Raw genomic sequence first — 22,065 nt, 5'->3', positions numbered from 1 at the left:
ATAAATAATAAAGCTACAGCAAAACATAAAAATAGCATTGATATAAAAAAAGCCAAAGGGAATAAAACAACAACTTAAGCCTTTTAAAACTCAGTTGGGGGTGGGTGGGTTGTCTGTGTGTGTCTGTGTATGTGTGGTATATCTTGCATCTGCATTATTTCTGAATCATCTGGGTTGCTACTGAACTGGTCAACCTGTTTGTTGATCCTACATTTTCTCCACACACATTCTCTCTCTCTCTCTCTCTCTCTCTTTTTTTTTTACACAGTACCGCAATGCCAGCAACCCTTTGTCCCATTATGACACAACAGCAGAGGAGATTCTTCAGCAGTGTGAAGGTACATTTTATGCTTTACAGATGCTTCTGTCCTAGAAATGGGAGCTTCTAGGAAATGGAAGCTATGCTAGAAGAGATGGATTAATACAAACATGAAAGTGTTGAGTCCAACAGACAACTTTTGCAGATAATTTGTGGGACTCATCCAGTGGCCAGGTTACTTCCACACGCAACTTGTTTTAAGAGGTGGAATGAATAAAGATGTAAAAAGAATGCACAAATCTTAGATCTGGACAATTGTTGACATTCCTAGATTGTTTAAAACAGATTTAAGAACCATAGATTTTCAAGGCAGAATATGTTCTGCAATCGCAATAGCCCAAACCTGCAAAATAGTTGTCTAAAGCCTGTACTATAAATTACCTGTAGAGTGTGTCTGTGTGTGTGTGTGTGTATACATGTATAAGTCAACATAAATCTATATCAAAGCAGCTTCTTGCTAACCATACACACACATACACAATTCACAAATCAAAGTTTTATCATCTTCCTTTCTCTGCTAAATGTTATGAATTTACCATGAAGAGAGGGCTTTCTTAAACCTCAACTATCCTTTTTGGGCAATATTCACTTGAGTACCTGTAAAGCTGTGCTTTGAAGCTCAGACTGAGTACTCCCATGGTACATGTGACATTTTTCTATAACTGGTAGGCTTTGTTTATGATCTTGCTTTGGGGCAAAGGGGAAGGCTGTTGCCTGAGATTCCCATATTGGCATGGCCAATAGACTGGATTGGTTTTGTGCAGTGGAGATGTCCCATTCATGCTACAGCTTTTGGGGCCAGGAGATCTTTCCATTCTTGTCTCATTTATTCTTAAAATAGTACTTGTGTGCAGCAGGTTCAGTTGAAGCCTACTTAATGAGATAGTTGCAACAAATGTATATGCCAACCATATAAACAGAAGATGTATCTATGATACCCCTATTGCATGAGCCAGACTGAAGAGATGGCAGAATACCAAAGAGTGCTGGAGAAGCTTTATAGCTCAACAAGAATTTGGATTTGGTTTACACGAGATACTAAACCCCTTATTATAGCTTGGTATGTTGTATGAAACAGGACCCTGAGCTTCTTATAGGCAGTGGCCAATTTAAACATTACTAAAAATAGTGTGAAGACATGGGTTGGGGAAGCCATGTGTATCTTGAAATGTGTGACTTTGGGGTGGGGTGTGTGTGTGTGTGTGTGTGTGTGTGTGTGTAGGCTCAGTACGTTTTGGAAAAATAATCCAGTTACAGCTGTTACTCACTTAGTAACTATCTTGGTTAGTGACCGTTTGCAAATCAACAATAATAAACGGTAATAAAAAATAAGTTTCCCAGCCAATGCCTGCATTTACAACCAAATTTCCAGTGTCTACCGCAGGGGTAGGCAACCTTGGCTCTTTTATGATTCGTGGACTTCAACTCCCAGAATTCCTGAGCCAGCATGGCTCAGCTTGGAAACCTCTCCCTTTCCCCTCAGCGTGGCTGGCTCAGGAATTCTGGGAGTTGAAGTCCATGAGTCATAAAAGAGCCAAGGTTACCGGTACTTGTGGTTGCCAGATGAAGAGAGGATATGTTAATTCTGTTACTAGCTGGAAACCAGCAGAGGGAGCTCCTGACCTACACAATAAGTCCTTTTCTGCTTCTGTGTGAGACGGAGCAGAAGATGCTTTGAAAATAAGTGTAATAAGTGTAATTGGTGTAATAAGATGGTTTGTGTCACTGTGAGTTGAGGGTAGGGGCACGAAGGGAGGCTCAGCCAATCTCAGTGTATACATGGTTGTACTTTGACAATAAAGGTTTATTCAGAGGAAGCACTTTGAACCTTACACAGGCCCAGAGACCTTTTTCCAGCTTTCCACGCGAGCTTGAAAGAAGGTGTTGCTTTTTAAAAACTTGTCTTAGTGTTATTGAATGAATTCCTTAAGCAACAGCACATCTGTTCTCTCTTGAGTCACTGAGAGCTTGAAAAACATTGGGCTCCTTTCATGACCAGCAGAAGGTTCTGCCTTCATGCGTGGTCCAAAGCCCTTCTTCAAAATAAGTTTCAAGGTGTGTCCACCTCTAATGTGAAGCAGTTCTTATCTTAGATTATTTAAGTGAAGCCGCATCTAAGAATACTAATCTTAATTTTAGTACTTTAGGTATTGGGAAATGGTTTTAAACTTCATGTTGCAGTTTAAATTAAATAAGATGCATGGTGATGTTTAATAGATGAAAGGACAGAGACTCAAGTGTCAAATCTAAAATAAAGTTAGACGTGTCAGGGAAATGAGATTAAATACAAGCTTCTTTTGCAAAAGAAAATTAAAAGATGGATCTTTGCAACTACAGGAACTTTCTAATTGCAGCCTAGTTTTGTAGCTAAAAGTGAAGAGTCTTATGGCACCTTAAAGATAACCTAATATATTACTGCATAAGCTTTTGTGGATCATTATTTCATGAGATGCAGAGAATGCAGTTCCTTGAAAGGAATATTATACATCCCAATCTAAGCGGTTGCTGGACAGGAGGAGAGAAAAGAAAGAAATCATATAAGGAGAGGGTAGAGTTTTGAGTAGGCGAAACATTCATTTTTGCATTTACAAGCTGATTATAAAATGCGATAACAATAAAAATGGACTGCTTTATCAATCAATGTTAATATAATTGCCACAATTTATATAAGCCATATTGAATAAAGTATGAGCAGAAAAAGAAGTAGGTCAGAATATTCTTATATACAAAAAAATTCTAAAATATGAAATGCTCATCAACCTCGATATAAAGTATGGATTGTAGTTACTGTAAGTGAAAATATGCAGCTACTTCGCTTCCAATGATCGCTTTCAGAATTACACAATAGGAACATGAGGCATCCATTACTGTATCCTCTCTTTCAGAGTCACTGACTTAAATAAAAGCAAAGTAAATGTTCGTTATTGCTCATCTAGATAACAGCTTTTTAATATTTGTAAAAATATTTATTTCTGCCTCTTCAATAGGTCAAGTAGACATGATTGTGGCTGGAGCTGGCACAGGAGGCACCATCACTGGTATTGCCCGAAAAATCAAGGAGAAATGCCCTGGATGCACAGTAAGTCCCTAACAAGAACATTGGGTTCACTGCTTAAGTTACTGATAGTGGTGTCTGTCTGTATGTGTATACATATGTATATATGCCCTTGTAGATTACCTTATAGGCACTATTACAAACTCTGCAAATGGCGGGTGATTCAAAAAAGGCATTTCCTTCTCCATGCAAACTGTACAAGAGACAAATAAAATGTGTTATCCTGCTGATTACAGAAATGATGTACAGTCATTCCTCTAATGATTGAAATTGTTTATTAAGATGGCTACTTTTTATAAACCTAATTGCTTTTGAGTTCATTTGCTACCTTTTGCCATGAGAGCGTGTCTGCAGAGTGTTTGGACTGCTTGTATGCACAGTTCATTCCTATGATTACACTTATTCTTCAAGCACCAAAAGAAATACTGTGACATGTTATCACATGGCAGGACCTAGTAGCTTTACAATCATATTAAATGAGGGAACAGGCGTTCCTGGTGTATCTTACACATTATTGTATGGTTTTTTTTTGGTAATTTCTTTCTTTCCTTTGTCTCAACATTAGCTGCTGGCATAGCACTATCCAATATGAACTTTCCCATTTATTGAGAGGAATACAGATGGTTATGTTCACTTTTAGAGAAATAAAATCAGTGCAGAGAATGAGTCCAAATAATATGAAACGGAGTGTGGTGTCGCCCTATGCAATCCTCTCTTATATATAAGGTTTTGGCTGCTGGTGTTGTATTGATAAGAATGGAGTGGGTTAATAAACTTCTGTATAAACCGCTGCTCTCACATTCCAGGTAAACATTTAGAAAGTTAAAAATGAACTAGAGTTCCATAAAGGGTGGGAAAAATAAGCACCTAGGAAAACTTTTGATAAAACAAAAGAGTAAGGTACTCCTTCCCCCCTGTACGTCTATACTAAAATTCAGTATCTCACAGGATAATTATTTGTTTTGGAAGCAAATAACACAAGGAGTTGTACTTTCCTTACATATACTTGCATGAAATATCTGATTTGCCCTCTAAGATGATGAGTACACATATGCATTCTGCTTTAATTTCTTTTCTTAAATTAAGAAATTTTAAAAAAAGCTATGCTTAATTTTGTGGGAAATTAAATTTGACCCAAGTAGGAAATAATTTCTTAGAACAATTACTTAAGAGTTGTCCTGGATCATGGAATTATGCAAATATCAAATTAATAGGGGCAATTGCTTTTTTATTTATTTATGGTTCCAGATTGAAACATGGAATATCTACACAATACTTAAATTTTAAATGGAAGTACCAAAAGTTCCATTATTCAACGTAGACATTTCCCAAGGCACAATTGCAGAGGCAGCAGTGATGCAGTAATGTTGATTTAGTCATGTCTGTGATTTTATTTAATTGTCTTTTTAATATCTGTATACTTAAAATCAAAATACTATTTCAATAACAAATTGCTCTTTAGATTGTAGGTGTTGATCCTGAAGGATCTATCCTAGCAGAGCCTGAAAAATTAAACGTAACTGACAAGACAGGTTATGAAGTGGAAGGTATTGGATACGATTTCATACCCACAGTTCTGGATAGATCGGTAAGGAAGGTTTCATATACATATCCTTTAGTGCTGTGATTTTCAGCCATGGCAACTTTAAGATATATGGACTTCAATTCCCAGAATTCCACACCTTAAAATTGTCACCGTTGAGAAACATTGCTTTAGTGTGACCCTCATTGAAATCCCTTTGGTTCTTAAGTGCAGGACTAATCTTTTTTCCTTCTTATTTCCCTCATCCAAACATAGCCTTTAATCTTTGTGACAATTTTGATATTCAAGTTTTATTTAGACTCATTAACCTTTTAACAGGTCTGATCCTACTTTTGTCAATTTCTGAATTTTGGAAGACAAATTACTATTACAGGAATTTTCCAATATTTATAACAGGACTTATTCATAGCAAAATACGAGTCAGTTGCTCTTTCTTAAGAGTAGTCTGCTTGCTTTATATAGCTTGTGTCATTTGGAAGTGCATAGCACAGAAAAAAATGGAAGATTCAGAAAGATGTTGTACAATGCTTAAATGGGAATAGTTTGACGATTCATGAAGTGCCTTATATGACACAACGGAAAAACCCTGGACTGCTGCATTTTAACTGTACTGTAATTTAATTGTATTATGGTATCCAGAGAATGTTTTTTTCCTGAAATTTGTATCAGTGGATCCAAGAATCCACTACTAAATCCATTTCTCCTTTCCATACATTTTCTGGCATATCTAAATCAATTCTGGTCATCCCGAATGAGAATGAAGCAATAGCAACCAGCAGGTTTTCAACGGAATAGCTTACCTCCTGGGGTTGTGGGTGCTCCATCACTGGAGGTTTTTAAAAATAGACTGGACAACCACTTGACCAGGATGGTATAAGATCTCCAGCCTTGAGCAAGGAGTTGGACTAGAAGACCTCTGAGGTCCCTTCCAGCCCTATGAGTCTTATGTTCTAGTACCAGTGGATGACTCGTATGAAATAACAGGTCTAGAATAATGTTTGTGTGCCCTTTCTTCCTTCTAGGTGGTAGACAAATGGTATAAATGTAACGATGAGGAATCTTTTGCCTTCTCACGCATGCTAATCAGAGAGGAAGGACTGCTTTGTGGTAAGCATAGGATAATCTGTAGTCTAGACAATAATAGAATTGTGGCCACATTTTTACTGGGGGCATTCTACTTCCATACCGGACAGTTTTTATGAAAAATGTTTTTATGAAAAATGCAAACAGTGAATATGGAACTCATGGATTTTACTGAAGACTTTACTTCTGCAAGTGCGCATAATATGGTTTGAAGTAATTCTTATAAGCAGAGATCTATGAAGTACGTAAAATGCTGCTTACACCAGTAGATCTCTTGAGTCAGGAGGATTTAGTCAAATCCCGTGGCATGCCAGCAACTGGTCTGCACAAACAAGGAAAGCCCCATCCACAGGATGCAGGCAGCACACAAAACCACACCCCCTACGGTCCACAGAAAAAACCTCTCTCCATGTAACCGGTCCCTGGTGCTCAAACGGTTGGGAACCTCTGATGTTAGTGACTTCAGATATTAGAAGATAATATTGCTTCACTAAGGAGGTCAGTTCAATAAAAGCCTCCTCTTTCTCTTCCCTAGGTTTTCCACTTTCAAAAGCCTTTAGAGGTTTGGCTGGCTCAGGAATTCTGGGAGTTGAAGTCCATGAGTCATAAAAGAGCCGAGGTTGCCTACCCCTGCACTAGCCCTTTGTAATCTCCCACCGCCTCACGCAGCAAGTTACTCGTGGAATACCCTTGACAATTGCCAGCAGTGACTCTTCCCTTTTTTTTATCTTTGCCCCGTTGTTGCCTATAATTTGCAAACTCCTGTATAATGTCCTCATCTTGAGTACTTCATATAGCTCTTCTTGCCACATTTGAAAAAATGATATAATACAGCTAAAAAAAAAAGTACCGGAAAACCAAAACAAGTAAGATGCTTGAGCATCATCTCTAGCTTGGAAAAAAGATTCCTTTGGGGGAGGGAGGGAGAGATGATCAAATCATGCACGGGACGGAGAAATTAGGCAGACATTGTAATCGTTTTTTCAAAACACTAGGGTCAGGTTTCCTTCAGTGAAACTGATGGGATGATTTTGAATGGACAAAAGAAAGCACTTTTTATATGAGGCCTATTTAAACTCTGGAATTCTTTGTTATGATGATGGTTGGTCCACACAGTCATCCAGCTGTTTAGACTGGATTTGGCATTTTTATCTACCTAGCGCAGGGGTCAGCAACCTGAAACAGTGAAAGAGCCACTCAGAACCGGTTCCCTCACAAAAGGAAAAACTGGGAGCCGCAAAAAAATGTGTGCGCATGTGCGTACATGCGCACATGTGCAGAACAGGGTTTGACTGAAGAGTGGAGCCAAGGCGAGATATGCACCTACCCTGCATATTTGAATTGATTGGTTGAACTTTTTTAGTCCCACTTTTTTTTTTTGGACAGCACATGGCAGAAGACTGGGAGCCGCAGGAGATGGCTGAAAGAGCCGCACGTGGCTCCAGAGCCGCGGGATGCAGACCTGTGACCTAGCGTGTCCTTCCCAAAGAACTGGGCTAGGTAGACGTCGTTTGATGGTGTGAAAGAGGTCATTCCAGGATATAAGCTCTTTCAAGTGAAGCTGCCTTTTGCAATTGACTGGCGGTGATTTTGTTGGTGTTCAAACGGTGCTCTAGCTGTTTTGGGAATTGCACCCAAGGCGCCTATTATTATTGCTACTATCTTTGCTTTCTTTTGCCACAGTCATTCTAATATTTGTAGGTCTTTGTCTTTTGTGATTTTCTCCAGTTCTCTTCTCTTCTGCTGTCTCCAGGTACTGCCACATCCCCTGTCCAGACAGTTCTTTTATTTTTCTCATCTACCATATATTTGTTAAGTGTGAGGTGCTTTGTGGCAGGTGCTTGTCTATTTGAATTCTAAAGTCCCAGACTACTACTTCATTTTCTATGACTTTGTCTATTTTGTGGTCCCATCAGTTCTTGCTTGCAGGCAAATGGTATTTCTTACAGATATTCCAATGCACCACTGTTGCTAATTTATTGTTTAGAGTAGGGGTCCCCAACCCTGGTCCGTGGACTGGTACCAGGCCGCGGCATGGCAGCAACCGGTCCACACAAACAAGCAAAGCCCCATCCGTGGATGCAGGCAGCACACAAAACCACACACTCTCTGGTCCGTGGAAAAACCTTTCTCCATGGAACCGGTCCCTGGTGCCCAAAAGGTTGGGGACCTCTGGTTTAGAGTCTGTGTGACTTTCTTGTAGCAGCTAACTAGATCAGACATGTCAAACACAAGGCCCAGGGGCCAGATCCGGCCCGCGAAGTGGTTTCATGCGGCCCGCAAAGCCATCCTGGAAACAGTGAGGGAACGGCCCCCACTGCCTTGGCCCTGGTCAGAGACCCTCCTTCTGCCAGAGACACTCAGATCTGTCCCACTCCTGCCCAGGCCCCCATAGGCACCCTTGATGCGAACGATGTAGAGCTGGCCATGCCCACCCACTAGGCCATACGTACTTTAGCCACGCCCACCCAGCAGGCCATGCCCACCCAGGCCATACCCACCCGGCCCCCTAAGGGCAACTGCAATGCTGATGCGGCCCTCAATGAAATTGAGTTTGACACCCCTGAACTAGATGGTCCACTGTTTCTTCCTTTTGTTTGCAGAGATGGCATTCGCTGTCTCTTGCACATTATTATAACACAACAACGTGAAACCAGAGCTGCCAGTTCTTTAGCTAGTATTGGCCTTCAGTCACATCAAGTTCTTTTCAAGAACCTAGGATGTCATAATATATTGGCATAGAACATGTCTGGACCCAAGATGTGCGGCCTTTTCAATTGACCAATGGAAATGTCAATGCACAGATTTCCTGAGTGCTGTCCAAGGTTTCCAGGAGAAGAATATAGCTCTGCTTCTTACTTGTGAGCACTTCAGAGACATCTCCATGGCCAGCGTGTGAGCAAGAAAATGCTGGACTAAGATGGCCTGGGCCGCATTACATTCCTATGTTATTGAATAGTACCTGGCATTGAAAGAACAATTTTTTGATTACGACAGAACTTTTCTAAGAAACTGTTACAGTGCTTTAAACAAATTTTCAAAGTATGCTTAAATTACTAATGAAGAGGCTTTGGCCTCACACTCTTTCTTTTTTCCTTCCTTTTCACACTGTGCATTCCAATATACTTGAATTCTGATAATCTCCTGTATCTTTTGGCAGGTGGCAGCTCAGGTAGTGCCATGTCTGTTGCCGTCAAGGCAGCCCAAGAGCTAAAAGAAGGCCAGCGTTGTGTTGTCATTCTTCCCGACTCTGTCAGGAACTACATGTAGGTACCGTGCTTTGTATGCCTCTTCCTTCCCTATACTGACTGAGATACTGCTGTCCAGCAATCCAAAGCCAAAAGAGGAAAAGGTGATTTGTAACTCCTTAGATATGCACATCTCACCTGTCAACAACTCCTTACTTAAAGAAGCTGTATCTTTTTCTGGGCTCACGGGCATAACCCAAGGAAAACAGATTTGGTTTTCAGGAAGTATGATGTGCAGGAATTGGGTGGGTTCATTGCTTGGTTTTAGCCTGTCACCTATAATCCACTGCTAAAAACACACAAATAGTGTGTGTTTGACATCTGTCTCTCCTACATGGTTTTTTAAAAGATACTCTATTTTACATACTGAAATAGCCTACAAGTAGTCCTTGGCTTAATTCAGTGACTGTTCAGTGTTATCTCAGAGCTAAAAAGAATGGACCTGTATCGGGTCCCTGTACTTCCGGCCGTTGCAGCACCCTTGCAATTACGCAATCGTAATCTAGGTGCTTGGGTGCCCAGCTCGCAATTATGACATAGCAGGGCAGTGGTCATGGGCTTGCCATTTCTGACCTTTCCTGCCAGCTTCAAACAAACAGAGTTAATGGGTAAACTGGTGGGGACAACCTACATTGGATTTCCCCAGCCTCTCTTGACTCACAGGTGGCCTGCACTGGTCCTCCCAAACCCTTCAACCTCCCCCCCCCCCCGCACCCCTATGCTCCTTACCTGGGATTCCCGTCAGATTGATTATAATTAGGACTGCTAGGATTGCTGTTGCTAAGTGATGCAGTCATATGCCTGGCTCAGCCATGGCAGTCCCAATCCCATTTGCTGTCATAACTGAAGGGCTACCTAAATTTATATTTAAGGCAAGCCCTTGAGGCAAGGACATCCATGAGGGGGAAATCAAACTCTTAAGATGGCAACCGTGACTGACTGATCAAAGTCCCGTTCCTTTTTTCCCATGCACCACACATTAAAAATGACTAGGTTTTGATTGCACAGTCACAGATATTATCTTGACTTTTTTGATCCCCCCCTGGGAGAGCTGTGGGTTTGGCATGGCAGGTGAGACAGCTTCCTGTGCCTTCTAATGTGGCCGTTGCTGCTTCTTCATTTAGAGGCTGTGATTGCTTCATTCCACTTTGCAGTCTAAACTCTCGCTTTTCAACATCTCAGCCTAGATGCTTTTGACTACCACAGAAAAATAGTATAAAAGGCCAGTTTGATCCAAGAGAGAACCCACCGATGAAGCCTTTCTGCTAGCTACGTGTTTAAAACAGAAGATGCGTTAATCATTTTCTGTGACATTGTATCTCACATTATCTTTGTTGCTTGTTTACATTTAAAGCATCTAAACTGATGTTTGTGACTTACTTTCTTGGTGGTTTTTAGGTCTAAGTTTTTAAGTGACAAATGGATGATCCAAAGAGGATTCATGGAAGAAGAGGATGATGATATTAAGAAGCCTTGGTGAGATGATAAGATCTGTCATAGCTTAATAAAATGTGTCACATTTCCGTACGTTTTAAACCTAATTGAACCACCTTGTTGGCTTTTTTTTTTTCTTGCTTTCTCTTGAGTATGTGGATATAGTTTAATTTTTCTTCTCTCTTAGCCTGTTAGAGGCAATACTTCATGGGTCTGAGAAAGTAGACTCTTACAAAATGTTAGTTTTTAAGCCAGAAGGAGCCTTTTAAAAATATTGATAGTTAATCCTTTCAAACAAGATGTAAAATCAAAAGCAGTCATTCATTCATGGATTCTTAATGACCGGTTCGGAGGTATACGTGTCTCCATTCCAATTGCTAGTGTAAACTTCCCTCGAAGCTTCTAAATGGCAATTGTGGGAACCAGATGGGTGTTTGGTCTGAACCAGGATTCAACTTACAATTTGGTGGATGCCAGGAAACATGCTTTCTTTGCCATGGTGCCCTCCAAAATTAGATTAGCTCCATTCCTTTTGATATTCTGAAAGACCCTCAAGTCCAGGTTATGTTGTCAGGTCTGGAGCTGACGGGATGCTGGAGATTTGCCGAGATGGCTTCTATTGTGGAGACGGCCATTTTTATTCCTCTCGTTACCTTCAGTTTGTATCTTTGGTTTTTATATTGGTTAATATAAATATATTAATATTTAATATAATTAAATATAATTGAGCCTTGGTGGAGCAGTGGACTAATGCCTCCTTAAGTAACACCAGCTGCCTGCAATTAGTGCAGGTACGCGTCCCACCAGGCTCAAGGTTGACTCAGCCTTCCACCCTTCCGAGGTAGGTAAAATGAGGACCCAGATTGTTGGGGGCAATAAGATGACTTTGTAAAAATGCCGCTTGGGGGGCCCCCGAGAGCCCTAATAAGCAGGCATATACATAGAATGAAGGCTATTGCTAAGCACATTGATTTGTGCTTAGATTGTAAGCCGCTCTGAGTCTTCGGAGAAGGGCGGGATATAAATGGGATTATTATTATTATTATTAATAATCCCATTTATATAATAATATATAATAATCCCAATAATAATAATAATAATAATAATAATAATAATAATAAGTAATTTTTTACACTTTATAGCTGCAGTTTTTTGAATTGTTGTTTTATTTTATTGTTGTGCACCACCCATAGTCACTTTTGGTGAGATGGCAGCTATATAAATTTGATAAATAAACGCATAAATAACATTAACTTTATCAGCATTTATATTTATTCCTTATTTAGAGAAGGAGATGGGCTTTGCTAAACATAAGCATTGTGCAATACAAGCCTCTATAGCAGGGGTTCTCAACCTTGGCAACTTTCAAGACTTGTGGACTTTAACTCCCAGGATTCCCCAGCCAGCTTTCCTGAGAGTTGAAATCCACAAGTCTTAAAAGTTGTCAAGGTTGAGGACCCCTGCTCTGTAGGTAAGGGCCCATCTGAGAATGTAGAAAACATTTTTTAAAATACCATTTTTATTTCTCTCTTATTTCTTTAATGTCAGCAACAGTAAGCTCTCTATACAAACTCTGCAATGTCCTGTTTGGCTCACAGGAGCATTGCTCTCAGTGTTTTGGTGATGGTACACACAAATAGAAGGGGATGTCTGAAGCATAACGTTCGGTCTAAATTACCTTTCCTGGAAGTCAGGCAGGGATTAGCTGCTGTATTTGCTCTTGAAGACGCTATTCTGCCATATCATCTTTCAAGAAACGCTTCGGTCTGCAAAAATGCAATACAGTTGGTTCTTCAGTGCCTGAACCACTAGGATATTTGTTCATTTTCCAGGTGGTGGCATGTGAAAGTTCAGGAATTACGCCTGTCTGCCCCCCTCACCGTACTGCCAAGCGTTACCTGTGAAAAGACCATCGAAATACTCAGAGAGAAGGGATTTGACCAAGTACCAGTAGTGGATGAATCTGGGTATGTATAGTCTTCCGTGTTTCCTTCCTTTGTTCCAAATAAATCCGCTTTCTGAAGAGTGTGGTGTTGGGAAATTATTTGTCTTATTTGGTTTTCTCGAGCAAAATCACGTCAGTCGTGTGGGTTTTGTCGTGCAAATTGCTGCGGTGTGATTGAATGGCGATAAGTATACAATACAAATGTAGGTGTTGCTCCTTCGGCTCTCTGCTGATTGAACTTGCATTCAGTTAGCAGAATGTAAGAGACCGATGCCGTGCACTTGGCACACGTGAAATGGGCTAAATCAGCTGAAGCAACAGATCCTCCAACCCTGTTTGGGTCGGGTCACAAGGACTGCCTGATAGAACGGCACTTCCTGAAGTTTAGGGAGAAAGTGGAACTAAGGTTGCTGCTTTTAAAATCTGCTTTTAAAGTTATGACATGGTTTATTATGTTTTGAGAGAACTGTCATCACCTAAAAAGGGCCCATAAAGTAATTAGCCGAGTTCTGATTGCATAGCTAGCTAAATAAAAAGCCAGTGGGATGGCCAAGCTGACCAGGACAAATTGTGATCTGAGCAGGGAAGTCGTTTCCAAAGTTCAGCCCAGTTTAATAAACAAGGTTTGTTTAGTAAGTCATATCATCTGTGCTACCAGTAGCTCAGATGCAAAAGGTCCTGTATTGTCTGACCCAGACAGTATAAAATATAACCAGACAGTATAAAATGTAACACATGGTAAACAAGGAGGAAGATGTAACAAAGAAAGAAATATTGTACTCTCACCTGGTCTGGCAGGTCTTTTCTATTATCAAAAGCTAACTTTTCCAAAGCCTCAGGAGCTATGTAGACACTAGTTAGTGATAAACCTTTGTTTAAAACAGGGGTGCCCAACTTTAGCAACTTTTAAGACTTGTGGACTTTTAACTCCCAGAATTCCTCAGCCAAGTTTGTTTGCTACAGTTTTATCCTGAAAAGATTCAGAATACACTTTTTTTTTTAGAGGGCGGCAACTTAAGTGGAACAGGTCAAGGTGGAGAAGGGTCAACCTCTAGCTAATTGGGAATTTCAGAATTCCCTCCTCCCCTCTGAAAAATGGGGGTGGGTTGGTAAAAGAAAATAACTCTGAGATCAGTGTACTTGTCACCTGAATTTGTGGAAATGCTGATGTAAAGCTTTTAAATGGGGGGGGGGGAAACCCGTTGATATAACTCATTCAATGCTTTTGCTTGGGGTATCCTTTTTTAGACTGATTCTGGGCATGGTTACTCTTGGCAATATGCTTTCCTCGATGCTTGCTGGTAAAGTACAGCCATTGGATAAAGTCAGCAAAGTAATCTACAAGCAGTTCCAAACGGTATTGTGCCTTCTGTACATGTCTTTCTTTCTATTCCCTCCCCCACCTTCACACTACGTAGAAAGAGTTTCTGAAAATCTCGCCTATTGATCAGTCAGCGGAAAATTCAAGCGGGAGGTTTACATCCTTCAAGTATTCAGGATTAAAAACACTGCGTTTACTGGTACTATGTAGCGGTACCAGTAAACACAGTGTTGAGTATTCAGCTTCTAAAGTGTGGTGAAAGCAATGTTTCAGTGACTGGAATGCATTTTCTGTACACTGAAAATACCTTTAGACTGAGCTTTTAAAATTATTAATACTGTGGAGAACACGTAGAAGCAAAATGCATGTAAATTTAAGGGGCAGAACAGGGTAGCAGCAATCATGAAGCTTTTGTTGTATGCAATAAATTGAAACCACATGAAAATAAAACCAAAATCCTCCTTGTAAAAATATATTTCTCTCTATTTTTTAACGTGCTTTGTTGAGAACTTTCACGTATAGTCTCATCCTGCCTTCACTATGAAGCTACAACACTAATGTTTTTTACTGCAGGAATGATAGCTGGTTGATGCTATAAATTGTTATTCTGGAGGTCTGTGCTCTGTCTCAAGGGGACAAAATGCTTAAATGTTAACCCCATAGGGTTGAGAGTATTTATTAGTGTATATTTTATTTTATTTTTATTTTTATTCCATTTATATCCCGCCCTTCTCCGAAGACTCAGGGCGGCTTACAAGCTTAGCAGTATATCCTGAAATTATTTTTATTTTTTATTTTTTCCTGATTTGCGCAGAAAAACACTCCATAAACACATAGTACGTGGGATTTTTTAAGCATAGCTTTTGAACCCCATACTCTTTTTTAAAAAGTATTGTTGGAAAACTACTAAGTGGAATGAGGATCAGAGTTCTTATCTAAATGTGAATGGTGTGTATCATGCAACTTTCTCTTACAGATCCATTTGCAGGACAACTTAGGAAAGCTCTCTCATATTTTGGAAATAGATCATTTTGCTCTGGTGGTACATGAACAAATTCAATGTGAGTATAAGGTTATTTGTATGCTGTTCCAAGCCAGTGTCTGCCTTTTTAACTAGCATGTTTAGGTCTATAAGTTACTGATTTTCTAGTAGGTTACAATGATTTAACGTTTTCAGTGGGTTAGGACGCTGAGCTTGTCGATCAGAAGGTCGGCAGTTTGGCGGGTCGAATCCCGAGTGCCACGTAACAGAGTGAGCACCTGTTACTCGTCCCAGCTTCTGCCAACCTAGCAGTTCGAAAGCACGTGAAAATGCAAGTAGAAAAATAGGGACCACTACGGTGGGAAGGTAACAGCTTTCCGTGCACCTTTGGCGTCCAGTCATGCCAGCCACATGACCACAGAGACATCCTCGGACAAGCGCTGGCTCTTTGGCTTTGAAACGGAGATGAGCACCGGCCCCTAGAGTCGGAAACGACTAGCACGCATGTGCGGGGGAACCTTTACCTTTTACCTTTATTAAATTCAAAGAAACCCATAGCCATGAAATAATGCTACTTCCAGCTTCTCTAATCGAATAGGTTGAGCTTTTCTAAATCTTGGGTTGGACTGAAAAGAGTAGTCCATAAACTGTAATATGTGTATTAAAAGCGGTACAACCAAAACTTTTTAACTGAAGGGTGTTTTTTAACCTTAGCAGTGGTGCTGATTCTGGTCTGGCCCTCATTACAATGCAACGCCAGCCTGTAATTTATTTTTAGAGAAAATGGATTGTGCACCGATTTCTACCTCAGTCTTCCATAACAGTTATCATAATTTTTAGAATTCTCTTTCTATATTTATATACTGGAGTATCAAAAACCTCTTAAGCTCCCAGTTTAAAATCTGGAATGAATCTGGATTTCTTCCAGCTGCTTTCCATAAACATATAACATCAGAAGTTAATGGGTGAACAACTCAAGACGAGGAAGATTAGGATATCTGACTGATGTATATATAAAGAAACAGCAGCATTAGAGAAGTGGTCTGCCCTTTCTTCCAAGTAACTCATATAGTTACTAAGTGACTTTGTCTTCAAGGTCATTGTTAATGTATAACTCTATCTATTCAATATATTTTTCCTAAGGGCTCACAACTGCATTTTACATTTAATTGGCGTCTTTCCAGTACAATAGCATATTATGGAACTACATAAACTATTTCTTTGCTATTTATGGTTTGCTGAATTTTCCTAGAAATGTTGCAGTGAAAATAGCAGAATTCTTAAGGATAACTGTTATCACTGAAACTTTATTGGGGAAAAAACTTGTATAATAATAAAATGGTTAGTCCTTAAGATTTCAGAAAATTCTCTGTCATGGCACTTTCACAGTTTTATTGATCCTTGATTTATTTATTAGTTTACTTTTTTATTTTTATTTATTTATATAAAATAAAAAAATGCTTTCCGCGCAGTTATCATGAGACACAGAAACTCTCCATCTATCTATATTTATTTACTATCCTTTTGGCGGAGTTAGGCAGAAAGCCTACCTTTAAAATGCATGTTAGCTGTGTATGCCCGGCTGAGGGACCATTGTCCTTGTTTATTTAACCTACTCTTCCTAAAGGTTTCTGCCATCCAATGGAAGGACACAAGAATCTTTTCATTAGATAAATGAAACCTTTCGAATCCAACTATTGAATTTTAAAACTTTCTCATTTGAAGGCTGCCTCAGATGTTCCTTCAGAAGGTGAAACTTTGTCAACAGGTTTGCACTTATTGTTTTATTTTTTGAGGGAGAAGGACTGAGGCCTACAATAAATGGAACAATATGAAAATTGGACCAATGTCCTGCCGTGCAGGTGGGCAGAGCCAGGGTTTTCCGCATTCCCTTTCCCAGTGTTCGTTTTGTGCTAAGTCTTGTCTTTCGCTGTTGTTCTTAAGTTTGCTCTAAAATATTTCTGCGTCTTCCTCCTCAGATCAGCTTGAAACCAGAACGTGGGGTGGAGGGTGGTCCAGTTGGGAAGGTATGCAGAAAATCATAGTCTTCAGTCATAATTTGAGGAGCTTGATTTTACAGTGACAAATAAGTCACAAATATAAAATTCACAGAATAGACCAGTATTTCATGCACTTCAGCTCTCAAAATTCCCCGTTGTGCTAGCTGGGGAATTCTGGGAGTTGAAGTCCACAAAACTTAAAGTTGCCAGATATGAGAAACATTGGAACAATTCACTAGAGAAGATGCCCCACTTTGTATCCTAAGTTCAGAGTTTTCTCACCCACTGTTAATGATATGCCCTTTATTATCTTAAAGTGGCTTTTATCTTTCAAATTATGTCTTATTGCTGCCACAGAATAAGCCAAGGCTGGCAGTCCTACACCTTAAAGAATGCTTCTGCTGGATGGCAGAAGGCTCGGCGGAGCCTTGCCCCATTTATCCCTGAAATTCCCAGAAAGTCCCTTGTTGCAGTTTGTGTGGAATGTGCAATTGAAATTAATATAAGGTCATTCTATTTAGAAAAAATGCCTATAGGTTGAGCCATTGGCATCACATAGATTTCCACTGAATGCTAGCAGACACCTATCAGCATAAATTGGCCCAATTTCCAAAAGCAGAGCAAGGAAACAAGGCAGTTCCTAAATTGCCGTAATCTTTGGAGTTCTTTCCTTGTTTCTATACACTGGACATTCTGATAAGGTACTCTGGGAAATACTCATCTAAGATATTAGGAAGGTATCTGGTTGGGGAAATCTATTAATACCACTTTACAATGCCTTGGTAAGGCCACACCTGGAATACTGCATCCAGTTTTGGTCACCACGATGTAAAAAAGATGTTGAGACTCTGGAAAGAGTACAGAGAAGAGCAACAAAGATGATTAGGGGACTGGAGGCTAAAACGTATAAGGAACAGTTGCTGGAATTGGGTATGTCTAGTTTAATGAAGAGAAGGACGAGGGGGGACATGATAGCAGTGTTCCAATATCTCAGGGGCTACCACAGAAAAGAGGACTCAAGCTATTCTCTAAAGTACCTGAGGGCAGGACAAGAAGCAACGGATGGAAACTAGTCAAGGAGAGAAGCAACCTAGAACTAAGGAGAAACTTCCTGACAGTTAGAACAATTAACCAGTGGAACAACCTGCCTCCAGAAGTGGTGAATGCTCCAACACTGGAAGTTTTTAAGAAGAGACTGGACAGCCATTTGTCTGAAATGGTATAGGGTTTCCTGCCTGAGCAGGGGGTTGGACTAGATGACTTCCAAGGTCCCTTCCAACTATTATTATTATTATTATTATTATTATTATTATTATTATTATTATTATTATTATTATTATTGATAACTGTATATAATTTATCTGTGTGTAAGTGCAGGATAGTAATTTTATTTTTTAAAGTGCTCATTTGAAAACAGTTTCCATCTCATTTCACAAATCAGACTTATTGCATTCTCTTGTGTCTTCTAGATCACGGTGATGGTGAATCTAGTAAAAGGCAAATGGTATTTGGTGTTGTTACGGCAATTGACCTGCTGAATTTTGTGACTGCTCAGGAACAGAAGAGAAACACAACCTAAGTTCAAGAAATATGTCAACAGGGCTCGTCGTTTCATTGGCTTTTCACATTAAAAAAAAAGTCTCTTCTTCTTTTTTGCTTCTTTTGTTAGAACAATCTAGAAAAAAAAACCTTTTGGTCAAAATGAATACCATCATTCAAAGCAACTGTTAGGTTTTAAAATGTTGTAATTTCTAGAATGTAGCGAACACATTGAAATATAAGGACACTGGGAAGTTTTAAGATTAATAACTTCAGTAAAGAATTGCTTTGTTTGCACATACAAATTTTATATTGTGAAGGCACTGCTGAGCTGGAGGACTAAGGCCTGAATGATCAAGCCACCATAACAGGATGGCTATGTGACAGCTTTCCAAAGCTGATTGCTGGTCCTGCTTCCACATTATGGTGTGGTCTAGAAACTCATCCACTTCTTACACTATGCTGTTTTGCAACCCAGAATAGTATTAGATATCTTAATCTTTAATCCTATTAAAGTTGTCCATTGTCAAACCTACTGGCTGTCCTCTAGTGCACAGAAGAAAACAACTTATTTCCTAACCCAATCTTCATAAAGGATTTGTCTTCATATATATCCAGGGGTTGGAATACATAATTACATGAGCAATAGAGAAAGTGGTCTGAAAAACATCTTCTCTGTCCTATTACTGTTTTAACCTCTTTTTACAGATGCTAGTTTGTTTATCCAGATGTTTCTGCTGAATTCCATATTCCACCCATTTTCCCAACCCTCAACACAAAACACGACAAAACATCCATTATCCCTCCTACTTGCAGATTTCACTTTCTGAATGCTTAATAGCAGTTCCCTTCCTTATTCTGGTCAAATTATGGGTGCAAGGGAAAGTAAGAAATTGCTTTGCCAGTAAGTAAAAAATGAGGGGAAAAAACTCTTTAACTAGTTCATGCAGTTTCCATTCGTTTGTGTACATTTTGTGTAATCAAAGAGAATTTTGTGTACTTGAAACACTACTAGCTCATAGCACAACCTCTCGCAGCATCAGAAAACACTGTATTTTCTCTACTGTTAAGTATTCTAGCATCTAATGTTCTATTTATATATTGTTGGCTAGCTTGACTGCTAACATATTTGTTCCACAAAGACCAAATCAGAATATTTAATATTAAATCAAAATATGATTCTATCTGCACATTGTTTTAACTGTCCAGCATCATGTTGGCCAAGTAATTGTTATCTCTGTTTTGTTCATGGGTATAATATGTTATTTAAAATGATACTTGTTTAGCTGGTCATAATAGTCTTAATGGGGAATAACTGCAAACAAACTTAGCTGTTTTCTGATTCTTTTGGTATTCTTTGATGTAGGATTTTCTTTTCTTTTGTAGTTTACTTTAACTTCTACTGGATGTTTTAAAGAAGCATGCTATTTATACTGTACTTTTTCCAGTCACAGCAGTACTTCTTTCATGGCAGAAAAATCTCCTTGACACAATCAAGGACCAAGTTTTGTATGTGTATGGAATTCAGATTATGATATTAAACCACTAAAAGGCTACTGTAATACAATAAATGAGGAATTACTATTTGGTGTCAAAAATATTACTCAGCATTCAATGTTCCAGTAAGCATTTCTGGTTCTTTAGGACCATGAAAGAGGCTTCTGTCTGTTTTTAAAGTTTGAATTCTATGTCATGTTTATTCCAAATTTACTACAAGAATTAAATGTCTTGATAAGATAATAAAGTTCTGATGTGTTGGGGATGGGGGACATGTTTGTTTACGTGTGTGTATAAAATTATTAATTAGCTATTAAATAATTTTAAAGGAATATAGTAATATAAAAAACTAAAAACTAAAAGTGCAAAAAAGAAAAAAATAGGAAAAAAAAATCTTTACAGCAGCTTGATTCTGTTAGGACATAACTCTTATTTCTCTAATCTATCCTGCCTAACCCATCAAAACTATAAGTTCATTGTTCTAACAAAGTTCATGAGGGATTTCTATTCAGTAATAAACATAGATACTGTATTTTCTCTGATCAAAGAAGCCAATTTAGTCAGCAACTTTCATCATCACCAATTATTCCTCCATTGTGGATAGTGTCAAATCTTTCCATCTTTGTATATACAATTATCTCACTGCAATTACCATATACGAAAACAAAGTCCCATGAATCTTTCCAGCTATTTGTCCATCAGTCCTAAAGATAAACCTTTGATCTTAATTGTCTATTAATCATTTGAATCTGTGTGTAATTGAATCCAAAATTTTTAGCTTGTTTACATGTTCACAAAACATAATAAAATTTCCTTGTTCACATTTCCAGCATAAATTTGAAATGCCTTTATACCAGACATGTCAAACACAAGGCCCGGGGTCCGGATCCGGCCCGCGAAGTGGTTTCATGTGGCCCGCGAAGCCATCCTGGAAACAGTGAGGGAACGGCCCACACTGCCTTGGCCCTGGCCCAGAGACCCTCCTTCTGCCAGAGACCCTCAGATCTGTCCCACTCCTGCCCAGGCCCCCATAGGCACCCTTGATGCGAACAATGTAGAGCTGGCCATGCCCACCCAGTAGGCCATATGCACTCAAGCCACGCCCACCCAGTAGGCCATGCCCACCCAGGCCACGCCCACCCAGCCCCCTGAGGGCAACTGCAATGCTGATGCGGCCCTCAATGAAATTGAGTTTGACACCCCTGCTTTATACATTCTGGACCAATTTTGGGTGATATATAGCAATAGTAAATCATTTTATTAAAAAATTAATTGAAATTATAACATCACACCTTCCAGTTTGAAATGGGATCCTTATCTGCTTTAATCTTTCTGTCAAGATTTTGCAAGATTCTAATAGGAATTTCTCTAAGAACAATTACATCTATATTATCAAACTTCAGTCTTGTATTAAAATGCTGCTGCAAAGCTTTTATCCCTTGTCTTCCTGACAGCAAATCTTTTATTTATTTAGCATAATTTATCAGTTTTTCCCCTCTGTTTTTCTCCCCAACACAATCCAAAAGTTATAATGGAATGTGCAGCTAGAGAAGCAGTGTGTGAGGGAGACTTCTGTCTTAATCTCCAAAATTTCTACTTTGTGGTTAGTTTTATATCCTTGTTTTACAGGGATTTTCATCTCTTTTATCTCTTTCAACTTTACAACTCTCTTATCCAATGTTTTTGCAAAAGCAGACAATTTAGCATAAAGTGATTCAGCTATCTTGCTGCCGAGTTGCTTAAACATTTGCTTCCCTCTTTTCTTCCTCTCTTGTCTTCCTGTGCCCTTAATAATTCATCTCAAATGGCACTCTATGCCTACAGTCAGTGTCATAGTTACTGGTAGTATCTCTGGCTAAAGCCAACATCACATTCTGCCTCATATTACCTTATCTTTCATTTTGTAAAATCCAATTGTCTGCACTCTTTAGAGAAAATTATTACTCTAAAGGTCCAGTGCGTTTGCCTGTTTTAATTCCAATGTGTTCAAAAGCACGTTTGTTCTGTTCTAAGGCACAAAATTGCTGAAATTACATAAATCACGGGAGTTTCCTTAAGGAGCAGATAGTATCTGATAGATTTCTTTTTTCTGGGAGCAG

General features: G+C 39.2%; 1 protein-coding gene across 3 annotated transcripts in view; it reads left to right on the top strand.

Moving 5' to 3' along the window:
* LOC310639960 (cystathionine beta-synthase-like) overlaps positions 1-18,578 on the top strand; it is a 39,556-nt gene extending 20,978 nt beyond the window's left edge. For 2 of the 3 annotated variants that reach the window (XM_083361982.1, XM_083361981.1), the window contains 11 exons: positions 269-338; positions 3,307-3,398; positions 4,837-4,962; positions 5,940-6,024; positions 9,161-9,266; positions 10,647-10,724; positions 12,515-12,649; positions 13,876-13,984; positions 14,925-15,009; positions 16,910-16,957; positions 18,400-18,578. In XM_083361982.1, coding sequence (XP_083218108.1) covers positions 269-338; positions 3,307-3,398; positions 4,837-4,962; positions 5,940-6,024; positions 9,161-9,266; positions 10,647-10,724; positions 12,515-12,649; positions 13,876-13,984; positions 14,925-15,009; positions 16,910-16,957; positions 18,400-18,509 — 1,044 coding nt within the window. In that variant the 3' untranslated portion in view covers positions 18,510-18,578. The remainder of the gene's footprint in view (positions 1-268; positions 339-3,306; positions 3,399-4,836; positions 4,963-5,939; positions 6,025-9,160; positions 9,267-10,646; positions 10,725-12,514; positions 12,650-13,875; positions 13,985-14,924; positions 15,010-16,909; positions 16,958-18,399) is intronic. The other variant, XM_083361983.1, reaches the window with a different exon arrangement.
* The last annotated feature ends 3,487 nt before the right edge of the window (positions 18,579-22,065 follow it).

The sequence above is a fragment of the Vipera ursinii genome (assembly GCF_947247035.1).
Source record: "Vipera ursinii genome assembly, chromosome: 4".
Taxonomy (NCBI): domain Eukaryota; kingdom Metazoa; phylum Chordata; class Lepidosauria; order Squamata; family Viperidae; genus Vipera; species Vipera ursinii.
Note: the sequence above shows the minus strand (reverse complement) of the source record. Positions and strands in the feature narration are given on the sequence as shown.